The sequence below is a fragment of the Myxocyprinus asiaticus genome, chromosome 20, assembly GCF_019703515.2.
Source record: "Myxocyprinus asiaticus isolate MX2 ecotype Aquarium Trade chromosome 20, UBuf_Myxa_2, whole genome shotgun sequence".
NCBI classification, from domain to species: domain Eukaryota; kingdom Metazoa; phylum Chordata; class Actinopteri; order Cypriniformes; family Catostomidae; genus Myxocyprinus; species Myxocyprinus asiaticus.
In genome coordinates this window covers 29,693,177-29,709,175 of record NC_059363.1, presented here as the reverse complement: position 1 = coordinate 29,709,175, position 15,999 = coordinate 29,693,177, and the positions used below count along the sequence as shown (strand labels likewise).

At 37.8% G+C, this 15,999-nt stretch overlaps 1 protein-coding gene across 3 annotated transcripts in view; it reads left to right on the top strand.

Annotated features, from left to right (window-relative positions):
- LOC127411044 (unconventional myosin-VI-like) overlaps window positions 1-15,999 on the top strand; it is a 97,286-nt gene that overhangs the window by 26,151 nt on the left and 55,136 nt on the right. For all 3 annotated transcript variants that reach the window (XR_007892215.1, XM_051646374.1, XM_051646373.1), the window contains exons 12-16: window positions 1,087-1,231; window positions 5,454-5,611; window positions 6,767-6,858; window positions 7,102-7,174; window positions 11,789-11,916. Coding sequence is in view for 2 of the 3 variants with exons in the window: in XM_051646374.1 (XP_051502334.1) it covers window positions 1,087-1,231; window positions 5,454-5,611; window positions 6,767-6,858; window positions 7,102-7,174; window positions 11,789-11,916 (596 nt within the window). In the remaining variant the exon portion in view is untranslated. The remainder of the gene's footprint in view (window positions 1-1,086; window positions 1,232-5,453; window positions 5,612-6,766; window positions 6,859-7,101; window positions 7,175-11,788; window positions 11,917-15,999) is intronic.

Below are 15,999 nucleotides of genomic sequence, written 5' to 3'. Positions count from 1 at the left end.
ACACACTCACACACCCATCCCTCCTACAACTCAAAAGAGCTCATTAGAAAGCTGCTGAGGGGTGAGGGGGCTCTTTCTAGGTTTGCCAAACATGCATCAGGATTTGTTTTCCTCTTCTGATGAAGGTATAACACCTTTTACCGCACTGGCCTGCTCCATTTCCTTGCTCACAATGGGGCTGCTATCCTTAGCCGCATTTCAGCTGGAAAACATTGAGTACAAATGTCATTAAGGTCTTCTAGAAAACCTGAAGACTATTATGTACACATATGTATGAAAGAGTCTGAGATGGAATTGGAGATTGGATGAAAATGCTTTTATAGATTTTATAGTAATGTATGAGAAATGGGGCTGGTTACACTTTAAGCTCTCAGACAACACTGATATATTTTGATCTATTTCATCAACAAGGAAAAAGGTCAGGGCCCGGTTGCAAAAAACTAAAACAAAACAACAACCTTAAGTTAAAGGGGTGGTTCACCCAAAAATGAAAATTCTGTAATCATTTACTCACCCTCATGTATCCCAAATGTAAATGACTTTCTGTATTCTGCTGAACTTAAACAAAGATTTTTTTAGAAAAATATCTCAGCTGTTTAGGTCCTCACAATGCAAGTGAATGATGGCCAGAACTTTGAACCTTCAAAAATCACAAAGTCAGCATTAATGTAATCCATAAGACTCCAGTGGTTAAATCCATTTCTTCAGAAGCGATATGATAGGTGTGTGTGAGAAAAAGATAAGAAAAAGTCCCTTTTTTATTTTTTTACTATAGATCTCCACCTTTGACCAGCCCCAGCCAGTAGGTGGCGATATGCCTGAGAAATGCATACCGCAAACAAAAGAAGATGATTGTGGAATTAAAAGCTGAGATTTATAGTAAAAAAGGACTTAAATATTGATGTTTCTCACACGCCTATAACATCACTTCAGAAGACATGGATTTAACCACTTGAGTCTTTTATGCTGCATTTATGTGATTTTTGGATATTCATTTTTGGGTGACCTATTCCTTTAAGACATAATTCTAACTGTAGTGCAGTTTTTACAGATCATCATAAAACTAAGGTTTGCATCTGGTGTCAGGTGGCTGCATTCTGAAGAAACAGTCCGGTCAGACTCTGGAATACTGTGCCGACCTGTTGGGCCTGGACCAGGACGACTTGAGAGTCAGCCTCACCACCAGGGTCATGCTCACCACTTCAGGGGGCGCCAAAGGCACAGTCATCAAGTAAGTGTCCTTACAAATTTACCCTTGTGTCTGCCCTGCCACTGACCTGAAAGTGGCCTTCTTTGTTTTATTTGTCTTTTTGTGTCTTAATGATGATCATTTATGTTGCTCCCCTGAGCCAAAAGCAACTCCAAATCCCATTATATTCCTGCCAAGTATTTTCTACACTCACATCTCGATCTCCCCATCATTCAAAACGTCTTGTAGTATTGCATTTCATCATTTTGCCCCATCAGCATTCACATAACTGTTCAATTAATCCTCCGGTCGCTCGTTCATAGATGAAAGGAGAACCGAAAATAGCTAATTGCTGCTTTTCCATTAGAGATATGGTCCGTATAATCAAATGTGGCACAGACTAAATTGGCGGAGGGGCCATAATAGTCTAGTTACCATTGAAAGTTTTCTTCTGCATCTAAACGGACGTATTTCTATTGATTACATAAGAGAGGAGGCTGACTGAGACTGCAGTCTGTCCTTTTGCAGCATTAGGAGCTTTTCCACACCGGTCCACAATGTTTCTTAACGGTCTGTGCAGTGTTGTAAATAAATAATGATAAGAATTTATGGTCCTTTGTAATCCATCTCATTTGAACTTAAAAAATGTATGTCAAGGTAAGACAGTTTCTTGCTGGCATGGTGTACAGTGCGCTAATAAAACTTGATATTAAAAATCTATTTAAATTAATAGGTTTGATTAACTGTTCTTTTAATTAAAAGTGAAACTGGTAACACTTTATACTTACTCTAATTAATAAACTAATACATACATTAGTTTTGTATAGGTAATGACTAATGTAGTAATGTTTACTTTAACACGCTATCTTATATTATGATATACAGTACATAAGAATGAATGATTAGGCTATTTGTTTGTTTTATTTGTGTAGAAAAATGTTCTTTTTTGTGTATAGTGAAATAGCTTTCCTATTAAAAATATCAATTAAGATGATTTGATATCATGAGGAAAAAAATGCACAACTGACAGCAGTAAAAGACATTTGATACAATTACTGAACAACTTCTCATCTGCGAAGAAGAGCATAAAAAAACTAGCATGGGTGCAGTGACACTCTGAATTTTCCCAAAGTTAATAACATACGTTTTTATTTAAATGCATTCATATTTTCACTTTTAGCAGCAAAGGAAATATACAGCACAAATGATGGTGACTCCAGTACTGCTGGTGCATCAGCGTTTCACTGTAGATGCTAGAAATGTCCCGCCCCTTATTGCAACAGAAAACATGATTGGTTAGAAAATATCCAATCGCGTCTAAAAGGAACGTTCTGATTGGTTGCTCAGCTGAGTCTGACTCTATCTGGCCATGCCTTCAGTTGAGTTTAGCGCTCCCGCCTGCCGCTGCTCCGTGCGCATTTAGAGAGAATCTGTGTACTCTTATTAAAAAAATAAATAATAAATAATCACAGTTCACTCAAAGGTGCTGCGGCATCACCTCAGTATAATTAAAGGTTATGGGTCAAAATAATCCTTGCTGTTCTGGCGGCCACACTTATCACTCATTTTAGGTGGGCATACACAAAATTTATAGAAAGATAGGTGGGCATACGGCATATGCCTGCATATGCCCTAGACTACACAACTGTGTCTGAGTGTAGAGAAAAGACTCCAGTTTGAAACTTTGTGAATCAAAAGCCCAGTTCTTCTCTTTCACCACAAGGCACGTAAAACCCACAGTCCAATTGCTATGACCACTGTGTGCTTTCAAATTGTCGATGGGTAGTGGAATTGGAAAAACTCTATTGCCTCGATTGAATCTGATTGTCTCTTCTGCATCGCCCAGGTGGGGTTTTATATTCTGCGGATTAATATTTAACCCAGCACAGATGCTGGACTGGGAGTGTTTGCACTGTGTAAATAATGTATGTTTGTCTAAGGGAGTGGCCTGGGGTCTTTTAGCTATGATGAGAGTCACAAGAGGTTTCGGTGCCCAGCTCATTTGACTGAACAGATGCACAACCACATACATATGCAATATGAATTTTATGGAAAATTCTGGGGACTATATTACAGCAAGACTACAGTGACTCTAGTAATGCACACATCAAACACCGGAGAGGGCACCAGCTTATGCATGACAGAACTTAATTTCAGAGAAATTGTGAAAAAAAGCAAAAACATTTGTGAAGGAAGGTGTAGAAAGAGTGCAGGCAGCCTCTCGGCGTGCATGCAACAGGGAATATGTTAACAGCATAAAAGCAAGTTAATTAAAAGCGATCTCGCAGGCTCAAGATTTTAGAGATTATTAAGGGCCAGATCCAGCTTTTATTAACTGACCAGGCAAAAAGAGTCACACAGTAGGTATTCCCATAGCAGGGCACTGTCGTCGAGAGAGCAAGAAAGCATTATCGTTTCGTTCTTGAGTATCAGATGGTCGGTGGTATCCATTCGTCTCTGGAGGATGATGTGGAGCCGTTGTGTCTTGTGATTAAAAACCGAGTCCATGTGCTGCTACGCTTTCATAGGAGCATCTTTATAGAGATTTATTTGTGTTTTCATGTAATATTGCAGGGCTGCTACACTTCTACCCTTATAAGCTTCACCAGGACTTCAAGTGCTGTTTTTGTTTTGCCAATGTGCATTTATCAAAGAACCCACTACAGAATAATTTTCAGAAAAGTCTTTTCGCAGGCACATTAAAGCAAACTTTATTTTTTAGTCTTTGGAATAGCTGTCTCCAAGCACCTCTTGTAATTGTTTGTTCATTTTTGTCAAGAAAGTTTTACTTGCTTTAAATTCAAGGGTTACACTTAAATGTATAAGTTCCCTAAACTTCTTTTCTGTTCAAATAAGTATATACATACATTTCTTAAAGGGATAGTTCACCCAAAAATGAAAATTCTCTCATTTACTCACGCCCATGCCATCCCAGATCTGTATGACTTTCTTCCTTTTGCAGAACACAAACAAAGATTTTTTTAGAAGAATATTTCAGCTCTGTAGGTCTGTACAATAGAAGTGTATGGTGACCGGAACTTTGAAGCTCCAAAAAGCACATAAAAGCAGCATAAAATTAATCCATACAACTCCAGTGGTTAATTCCATGTCTTCAGGATCGATATGATAGGTGTGGGTGAGAAAAAGATCAATATTATTGTCCTTTTTTTAAATAAATCTCCACTTTCATGTTCATATTCTTCTTTTGTTTTTGCCGATTCACATTTTTGCTGCATGTCGCCACCTACTGTGCAGGGAGGAGAATTTATTGTAATATAGTGGGTGTTTCTCACCCACACCTATCATGTGGCTTCTAAAGACATGGTTTAACCAGTGGAGTTGTATGGATTACTTTTATGCTGCCTTCATATGTTTTTTGGACCTTCAAAGTTCTGGCCACCATTCACTTTCATTGTATGGACCAACAGAGCTGAGATATTCTTCTAAAAATCTTTGTTTGTGTTCTGCTGAAGAAAGTAAGTCATACACATCTGGGATGGCATGAGGGTGAGTAAATGATGAGAGAATTTTCTTTTTTGGGTGAACTATCCCTTTTAGAGGACCATTGAATCTTCACTGTCATACATTTGATAAACAACAAAGAAAATGAGTATATTGAAATGTAAGTTTAGCGTTTTGTCTAAGAAGTTTTTTTAGACTTTTTCACAGATACTGGCACACTTTATTGCGTAGTCTTTGAAAAAGCGGTCTCCAAGCACCTCTTGTAATTTTTTGTTCCAAAAAACAAGCAAAAGAGTGAAAATCCCTTTCAGCAGTCAGGAATGCAGCATATTGTAAATGTATTTTTGTCCCGATTAATACAATACTGCAAAAAAAATAATTTTCTCTTGTGGAGAGGCACATGTATTGTTGCAAAACAATTTTACTTGTGCTCAAACTTTAGGGTGTAAAGAGTTTAATTGTATTTGTTTGCCCTGTGAATAACTATAGAAACACATTATTGTCAGGTCAAATAAAGTTAGCTGAGATTTTTCAGCAGCCTTGAGCATCTGAAGTCATAATGGAATTGAGAGGAAAATAAATTACATTTTGTCTAACTCAAAATGATTTCATATTTGCTGCCATTCTGTTTTCACCCTAAAGTGTTTTTTAAAGATTTGCTTGGAGTGGTAAAGCACAGACTGTCTTTAAGAGTGCAAAGTTGGACAGAGTTAAACAGAATGGACATGTATTGATGAGGTGCCATTAGCAGAAGCCCTGGCCCAGATTTTGACTCCTCCTGTCCCACTTTGCTCCTCTCCAGGGTGCCTCTTAAGGTGGAACAGGCCAACAATGCCCGTGATGCCCTCGCCAAAACAGTTTACAGCCGGCTCTTTGATCATGTGGTCAAACGGGTCAACCAGTGCTTCCCCTTTGATACGTCCTCCAACTTCATCGGCGTCTTGGACATTGCTGGCTTTGGTAAGCCTTTTTGGTAGCCACAAAGGATGGTTCACATTGCCCTAACACAGAGGGACCTTGTTTACACGTTCTCATATCTTTTACTTATTTCAAACATGTCAACCAGATTTTGTATGTACTGTAAGATATGAGAAAACCTAGTTTTATACAGTAGCCCCAAAATGTATTTGGACACTTTTGGACACTTAAAAATGCCTGAATGTCATTGCATTAGATGGAAAATATCAAGCCAAGTGGCAAACAAATTATGCTGGAGCTTTTCTCAGAACTAATTGAACTTTTCACAATTTTAAATATTTTTAAGTGGTTAAATGAAGTCAGTTCCTTTCAAGTTAACACAAGTGTCCTAGCAGAGGAACCGCAAGTGTGGTTGAAGTATGTAGTTGTTAAAGACACTTTAAATAAAGTGGGCCCAAATTGTGTGTATAGAAATGCACTTACAATGGAAGTCTATAGTGAAGTCTATACTTAGAAAATTACTTGTGAAAATTCTCTCATCATTTTCTCACCTTCATGCCTTCTCAGATGTGTGACTTTCTTCTGCAGAATCTTAGGTGTGGGTAAGAAACAGGTCAATATTTAAGTCCTGGCTGAATGTGAAATTGGAAGTCACTTTCACACCAGAATGTGAAAGTGAAAGTGTAGATTTACAGTAGAGAAGGAATTGCATATTGATCTGTTTCTCACACACCTCTAATATCGCTTCTGAAGACATTGATTTAACCACTAGTGTATGGATTACTTTTATGCTGCCTTTATGTCCTTTTTGGACCTTCTGTGTTCTGGTCACCATTCACTTGCATTGTGAGGATCAACAAAGCTGAGATATCCTTCTAAAAATCTTCAATTGTGTTCTGCAGAAGAAAGAAAGTCATACACATTTTTGAAGGCATGAAGGTGAGTAAATGATGAGAGTTTTAATTTTTGTATGATAAATATAGCATATGGGATATGACTCATTAACTATACAGTAGGCGAAGTGAAGTCACTTTCTATTAGTTTGTTCCTGTACAGAAATAGGGTTGAGAATATGCAGTAGGTTTGATGATAAATGGCTCTCACTAACAGTCTCATAATTGTGTAACTGTTTAATGCCTTTAGCAAAATTACTAGCACATGAACCGTAAAATGTTTTTTTTTTATATTCCTGTTTAGAGTATTTCGAGCACAACAGCTTTGAGCAATTCTGCATCAACTATTGTAATGAAAAACTGCAGCAGTTTTTTAATGAACGCATACTGAAAGAGGTGAGTCGTCAGTGTTATTGGGATGTTTAGTACTGATCAGTGACTCACAACTATGCCCTTCTTAAAACTGTCTCTTGAAGCCATTTAATCTGCATTCTTCTTTCAGCAAAAGCACAAAACTCTTCCGATTTAATGATTCCAGTTGAACTTCTTATGAGACATTTCTATTCCAGCATATTGAGGTAAACGTTCGCCTCCATCAGCAAAAACTGGTGCACACTTATCTTGTATTTTCCTCCTCAGGAGCAAGAGCTATATCAGAAGGAAGGCCTGGGAGTGAATGAAGTTCATTATGTGGATAACCAGGACTGCATAGGTCAGTGTCCCTTTGGCGGCTAATATTAATAACCTTTCTCCATTCCATTCATTATTGGATGCACTTTGGCCCATAGAGTGCTTCATAAATATAATGAAGTCCTCCACAGATAGAAATGCCAAGTTCACCACCACCACACAAACGCTCATGGCCCTAAATGTACTTAATCTCAGAGTTAAAGCTTATGTCCTTTTTCAACAGGTCATTGCTGAACTATTGGGAATTCTGGCCTTGAAAATTAAACTGTCCCCATTTGACAACAGAGCTATTTGCGTACTGTACACCGAAAGAAGGTGCCTTCACATGAATCGTGGTGACTTTAAAATATTTCGTACTCTCTAGACAATACATATACTACCATTTAAAAGTTTGGACACACCTACTCATTATTTATTATTACAATTTTATTGAGCTGTCAGTTGATTAACATTTTTTATTGAATTACTGTAATTACATGAAATGCCAATAAGTAATCAAAAGAATCATAATTATTGGCATATATTAATATCTGCTGAGAAAAGCCCCCCAAAAATGAAGATGTATCAAAGACATTGTAATATTGTGACAGACGAAAGTATCGAATAGACATTGTAAATACTGCTTATGCATGCTATACTTTCAACAAATTTTTTTTAATCGTCTGCAATATTTTTAAATTGTTAGTCTATGTACACATGCAGACGGATGTCTTTGGCTGTTGTGTCGCCTCTCATGCCATAAAAAGCCGTATTTTTTAAAACACAGTGTCAAGTTAGAGGTAGTTCAGCTTTGAAAACACATCTTGTGAACGCAAGTACGTGTCCTGTGTGAATGGCTTCCAATTTATGATGTGCTGTCAGAACTCGGTAAGTGTTTAGAGTGTTGCAGATGTGCCACACTGACTGAAGACTCCCAAAATAATGATAGTAGTACATTACATTGCTCTGCTGTTACCTTATTACAGAGTTTTTAAACCGGTCTTTTTTTAATCAGTCACACTAAATTGACTCGTTTAATTGGCAGCTTTACTATTTGCCTCATTTTAAAATAATAGTAATAATAAATAATCAAAATGATAAAATAACTAGAACTGTCTATCGATTAAAATCTTCGAATAATTACACAAGTTGCCGATTAGTTAATCGAATTAATAGCATATATCAATATTTTCTGAGAAAGGCCCCCAAATAAAAATGATTCAATATATAATAATCAATATTAATATAATAATTCAAAGACATTCAATTGTCATGGCAGATGAGTAAAGCATTGATTCGACAATACAAAAAGTGACTTTAGAAGTACAGTTGTGCTCAAAAGTTTGCATACCCTTGGAGAATTGGTAATATATGTACCATTTTTAAAGAAAACATGAGTGAGCAGGCAAAACACATTTCTTTTATTTCTTATGGGATTCATATTCAACTGTAGGTTATAACAGAATGGCACAATCATAAAACAAAACAATGAAAAAAATGAAATGACCCCTTTTCAAAAGTCTGCATACCCTTAGTTCTTAATACTGTGTATTGCCCCCTTTAGCATCAATGACAGCGTGCAGTCTTTTGTAATAGTTGTCTATGAGGCCCCAAATTCTTGCAGGTGGTATAGCTGCCCATTCGTCTTGGCAAAATGCCTCCAGGTCATGCAAAGTCTTTGGTCGTCTTACATGGACCACATGTTTGAGATCTCCCCAGAGTGGCTCGATGATATTAAGATCAGGAGACTGTGATGGCCACTCCAGAACCTTCACCTTTTTCTGCTGTAACCACTGGAGGGTCAACTTGACCTTGTGCTTAGGGTCATTGTCGTGCTGGAAAGTCCAAGGGCGTCCCATGCACAGCTTTCGTGCAGAAGAATGCAAATTGTCTGCCAGTATTTTCTGATAACATGCTGCATTCATCTTGCCATCAATTTTCACAAGATTCCCCATGCCTTTAGAGCTCACACACCCCCAAAACATCAGTGAGCCACCACCATGCTTCACAGTGGGGATGGTATTCTTTTCACTATAGGCCTTGTTGACCCCTCTCCAAACATAGCGCTTATGTTTGTGACCATAGATTTTGGTCTTGTCACTCCAAATTACAGTGTGCCAGAAGCTGTGAGGCATGTCAAGGTGTTGTCGGGCATATTGTAACCGGGCTTTTTTGTGGCATTGGCACAGTAAAGGCTTCTTTCTGGCAACTCAACCATGCAGCTCATTTTTCTTCAACATTTCCATTTTTAATAAGTGCCTGAACAGTACTGACTGGCATTTTCAAGGCTTTGGATATCTTTTTATATCCTTTTCCATCTTTATAAAGTTCCATTACCTTGTTACGCAGGTCTTTTAACAGTTCTTTTCTGCTCCCCATGGCTCAGTATCTATCCTGCTCAGTACATCTACGTGAGAGCTAACAAACTCATTGACTATTTATACACAGACACTAATTGCAATTTTAAAAGCCACAGGTGTGGGAAATTAACCTTTAATTGCCATTTAAACCTGTGTGTGTCACATTGTGTGTCTGTAACAAGACCAAACATTCAAGGGTATGTAAACTTTTGATCAGGGTCATTTGGGTGATTTCTGTTATCATTATGATTTAAAAAGGAGCCAAACAACTGTGATAATAAATGGCTTCATATGATCACTATCCTTAAATAAAAATTTTTTTTTGCATGATCAGTCATATTTTCAAAATCAATGCCAAAATTTCACAATTTCTGCCAGGGTATGCAAACTTGTGAGCACAACTGTACATATATTGTTTGATTTATTCCCATATCATTGAACATATGCTTAAAATTGGCAGATGGAAGGAAAATTTCTTATTATGATTAACATTAACATTACATTTTTTAACGCATTGTATTTTTTATACAATTAATGGCACTGAATAAACACATTAAATCGACAGCCTTTGTAATTACTCAAATGGAAGTATGGGAATTATGTAGTGACTTAAACGTTAAACAAATCAAAACTACTGTTTTGTCTGCAAAACTAATTTCAAGCATTTAAGCACAAGACACACTGTAGATTAAAAGATTAAGATTATGAGAAACATTTCTGTCAGTTTCTGTCAGTTTGTCCGAACTTTTGACTGGCAGTGTACCTAGAATGAATATTCCAGAGGAAAACACAGCAGAAATGTATGCTGGGTGCCAGAGATAACACAGGAATGGGATTAGGAGATAAGATGAAAGCTGCACTGTTTTAGTTTTTCGGTGCTGTCTCTAAAGGTGATTGCTCCAGCAGTGCGGTCTGACCCTATTCGCCCCCTCAGAAACAGTAAGTCAGTTTAATCTTAGGACACAGTAAAATCTCAAGCTAGTTCACTGAATGCAAATACCATCACCAGGTCTGCAGAGGTATCACACCAATGGCTTTCAACCTTTTTCTCAGCCTATATTTTAACCCATAATGGCTTACCGATGCTCTGCAAAAATCACTTTCCTAATCAGAATTTTTGTCTTGTTTTCAACTAATATAAAACAAGATACATATACTTGAGAATCAAAATTGCGTAAGATATTAAGACTTGTTTTCTTACCCCTTTGCCAACTTTTTTTTTTTCGTGTTAAGCATTAATCTAACTATATTTAGTGAGGCTTATGCTAATAAAATCAATTTTCCAATAGAGTAAGAAAAATAAACTTACCCCAATAATGTTTCTGCAATTATTTATTCAACCTCACGTTGCTCCAAAACCACACGGCTACCTGTGTGTTTCTTTTGTGAAACACAGAAAGAGATATTAGGCAGAATGTTAGTCTTCGTCAGCATTCACTTTCACTGCATCTATTTTTCCATACATTGAAAGAGGATGGTGACTGAGGTTAAAATACAGCCCAACTTAATTTAAGATATTTTCCTCAAAACAAGTCTTTTTTTATCTCACACAATTTGTTTCGAATCTTTTTAAAGGATGTTAAGAATTTTTTACAGGTAAACAAGGCAAAAATTCTGATTAAGAAAATAATATTTCTGCACTGAGATCTTCTGCGTATCCCTCCGCCCCTCTCTGAAAAACCAACCACCTCCGTTTTTTTTTTCGCAAGCTGTCAAAATATCTCCAACAGAACAGCTTGTGTGAGTCTGCACAGTATGCAGGTGGCTTAACATTACATCCCACCTCTCTAATGTGGTTTATGCAGTGCAAGAGTAAGTGTGCAACACCTGAATCACAGATGTCACTTCTATTCCGACGGGAAAGACTCGCTTGTTTGCGCTTTCCGTTCGGCAGTTTTGCTTTTCCTAATTCTCCCAATAGTAATGCAACACATGTCCTTGTGATTTCCAAATGGACATGCAGGTCCTTTCCCCGCATACCTCTTCATCAATCACCTCACATTTATACTCTAGTGTCTGCTTATGCAAATACAGTGCAGCGCTTGTATCCGCACCTCTCTCACCTGCTTACGTCTCAGATGAATTATGCATACGATGGATGCCTTCGCACTGATTAACAACAATTTTGCATTTGCCCATTTAAAATGGCTTAAAATGGTTCTACATCACTTTAGATAATACCTTCTGCACAGGCATTGAATATGTTAATTCATATTATTCTCCTGTGCTCCCTTTCATTTGCATTAAAAATATCTTCCTGTGACATTAGATTCAGATTTTGTGTGTTTGCTTGGCAGATCTGGTTGAGGCAAAGTTGGTGGGTATCTTGGATATTCTGGATGAGGAGAACCGTCTTCCCCAGCCCAGTGATCAGCACTTTGCAGAGGCAGTTCACAGCAAGCATAAAGATCATTTCCGCCTCACTGTAAGTAACGATTCGATTCTCTTCAACAGCCATATCTGTATATAGAAAAAGAACGCTTAAAGGGGTAGTTCACTGAAAATTAACCCTTAAATGCATGGGTAATTCACCAAACATTATTACATACTCGGGTCTTTAGAGACCCGACGTGTATTTCTAATACAAATGGATCTATAAAATGCCAACTGAGTGTAAAATTTTCAAAGCATTTTCAAGACAATTAGAAAGTTATAGATTAGAATAAATTATAATATATTTTGATGTTTTATTTTTCAAATATCAAAGAGATCTAGAACAGGATTAATTACTTTCACACTGAAATTTCATGAGACTCAACTGGCTGTCAAACTCATTTTGAGCTACACATAACACATAAGCTACACATATGTATTTTCTTTGGCACTTATTGAGTATAAGTAGACGCACAACTTACATAATTTGAGTAGTACACCCAAATGACAATAGCCAAATCATACTGTTCATGTGTTACACTTGCTATAGTTAACTTCCATGTTGTTTCTTCAAATGTAAATCAAGTCAATCACTGAAACATCAACGCCACCTTGAGTAAGAAATAGCATGTATAATATGTATGTGTACATGCATATGGAATACTGATAATTCACCATTGTTGCACAGATCATTCACATGAAAAATGATATAGTAGTCTTTGGTATAAATATAGTACTCATCTGTCTTGTAATAAAGAAATACTGTATATATCCTGTGATTGTGAACTTATATACATATGAAATAATCACAAAAAATAAACTGCACAATTTCATACCTAGGGTTTCTAATGACCCTTTGCAAATTTTGCAAATTTGTGTGACACTATTTGTAAGAGAAAGGTTGTGGAATACTAAAGATGTGTTGGCATAACTCCAAAAAATGTATGAGGTGTAGGGTTTGGAATAAGGTCATGGGTCACTAAAGACCCGAGGTATGCATTTAAGGGTCAAAATTCTGTCATCATTTACTCATCCTCGTGTCTTTTCCAAACCGTATGACTTACTTTTTTGTAAATATTGTAGTCTGCCTATTCAAAAAAGTATCATTAAAGTAATTCTTGCAGCTCATACGTCATATTCTAAATCTTCTAAAGGCATACGATAAGAATCAACACAAAATGTAAGTCAATTTTCAGTGAAAATCTTGACATCTTTTGCACGTTCATGAGAGCAATAAGAGACTCTCATTCACAGTGGCTCGCGTCCAATGTTTGGCAAGTTACTCAAAAAAAGTAATTCAGTACAAACTACTAATTCCTACTCTAAAATTGTAATCAGATTACTGACTTCACTGATTAAGTAATTGATAAAATAATCACCATTCTGAGTAAATTCTAGGGACTGTTGTGTGTGAAAATCATAGGAGATCAGCAGCTACAGAAATACTCAAACCAGCCCATCTGGCACCAACAATCATCCATGCGATTATCTAATTAGCCAGTCGTGTGGCAGCAGTGCATAAAATCATGCAGATACGGGTCAGGAGCTTCAGTTAATGTTCACATCAACCATCAGAATGGGGAAATAATGTGATCTCAGTGATTTGGACCATGGCATGATTGTTGGTGCCAGATGGGCTGGTTTGAGTATTTCTGTAACTGCTGATCTCCTGGGATTTTCATGCGCAACTGTCTCTAGAATTACTCAGAATGGTGCCAAAACAAAAAACATCCATTAAGCGACAGTTCTGTGGATGGAAATGCCTTGTTGATGAGAGAGGTCAACAGAGAATGGCCAGACTGGTTCGAACTGATAAAGTCTACGATAACTCAGATAACCGCTCTGTACAATTGTGATGAGAAGAATATCATCTCAGTATGCTATTCTGAGATGCGGGTTGGCGCTGATTTGGCGGTACGAGGGGACCTACACGATATTAGGCAGGTGGTTTCAATGTTGTGCTGATTGGTGTGTGTGTGTGTGTGTGTGTGTGTGTATATATATATATATATATATATATATATATATATATATATATATATATATATATACACACACACACACACACACACACACACACACACTACCGGTCAAAAGTTTTGAAACACTTACTCATTCTTTATTATAATTTTTTTAACATTTTAGAATAATAGTAAAATCATCAAAACTATGGAATAACATAAATGGAACTATGGGAATTATGTTGTGACTAAACAAAATCCAAAATAAATCAAAACTGTGTTATATTTTAGCATCTTCAAAGTAGTCACCCTTTGCCTAGAATCTGCAGACATGTACTCTTGACATTTTCTCAACCATTTTCTTGAGGTATCACCCTGGGATGCTTTTAAACAGTATTGAAGGAGTTCCCATCTATGTTGGGCACTTATTGGCTGCTTTTCTTTATTCTCTGGTCCAATTAATCAATTTCAGAAACTTTTTTTTTATTATTACATTTTGGTTTTATAATGAAATAAATTAATATGGTGGCACAATTATATTTTTGTCTACATAACTAATTTCAAACATATAAGCATACGCCTTCAGATCAAAAGATTTTTAAGATCATGAGAAACATTTCAGTCAAGTGTTTCAAAACTTTCGACCGGTAGTGTGTGTGTATGTGTGTGTGTGTGTGTGTGTGTGTGTGTGTGTGTGTGTGTGTGTATATATATATATATATATATATATATATAAAAACTCAGCAAAAAAAAGAAACGTCCCATTTTCAGGACACAGTATATTAAAGATAATTTTGTAAAAATACAAATAACTTTACAGATCTTTATTGTAAATGGTTTAAACAATGTTTTCCATGCTTGTTCAATGAACTATAAACAATTAATGAACATGCACCTGTGGAACGGTCGTTAAGACACTAACAGCTTACAGACGGTAGGCAATTAAGGTCACAGTTATAAAAACTTAGGACACTAAAGAGACCTTTCTACTGACTCTGAAAAACACCAAAAGAAAGATGCCCAGGGTCCCTGCTCATCTGCGTGAACATGCCTTAGGCATGCTGCATGGAGGCATGAGAACTGCAGATGTGGCCAGGGCAATAAATTGCAATGTCCGTACTGTGAGACGTCTAAGGCAGCACTACAGGGAGACAGGAAGGACAGCTGATCCTCCTCGCAGTGGCAGACCACATGTAACAACACCTGCACAGGATCGGTACATCCGAATATCACACCTGCGGGACAGGTACAGTATGGCAACAACAACTGCCCGAGTTACACCAGGAACGCACAGTCCCTCCATCAGTGCTCAGACTGTCTGCAATAGGCTGAGAGAGTCTCGACTGAGGGCTTGTAGGCCCGTTGTAATGCAGGTCCTTACCAGACATCACTGGCAACAATGTCGCCGATGGGCACAAACCCATTTTCACTGGACTAGACAGGACTGGCAAAAAGTGCTCTTCGACGAGTCATGGTTTTGTCTCACCAGGGGTGATGGTCAGACTCGCATTTATCGTCGAAGGAATGAGCGTTACACGAGGCCTGTACTCTGGAGCGGGATCGATTTGGAGGTGGAGGGTCCGTCATGGTCTGGGGCGGTGTGTCACAGCATCATCGGACTGAGCTTGTTGTCATTGTAGGCAATCTCAACACTGTGCATTACAGGGAAGACATCCTCCTCCCTCATCTGGTACCCTTCCTGCAGGCTCATCCTGACATGACCCTCCAGCATGACAATGCCACCAGCCATACTGCTCATTCTGTGCGTGATTTTCTGCAGGACAGGAATGTCAGTGTTCTGCCATGGCCTGCGAAGAGCCCAGATCTCAATCCCATTGACTACGTCTGGGACCTGTTGGATCAGAGAGTGAGGGCTAGGGCCATTCCCCCCAGAAATGTCCGGGATCTCGCAAATGCCTTGGTGGAAGAGTGGGGTAACATCTCACAGCAAGAACCGGCAAATCTGGTGCAGTCCATGAGGAGGAGATGCACTGCAGTGCTTAATGGTGTTGGTGCCCACACCAGATACTGAATGATACTTTTGACCCCCCCTTTGTTCATGGTTACATTATTCCATTTCTGTTAGTCACATGTCTGTGAAACTTGTTCAGTTTATGTCTTAGTTGTTGAATCTTTTTATGTTCATACAAATATTTACACGTTAAGTTTGCTGA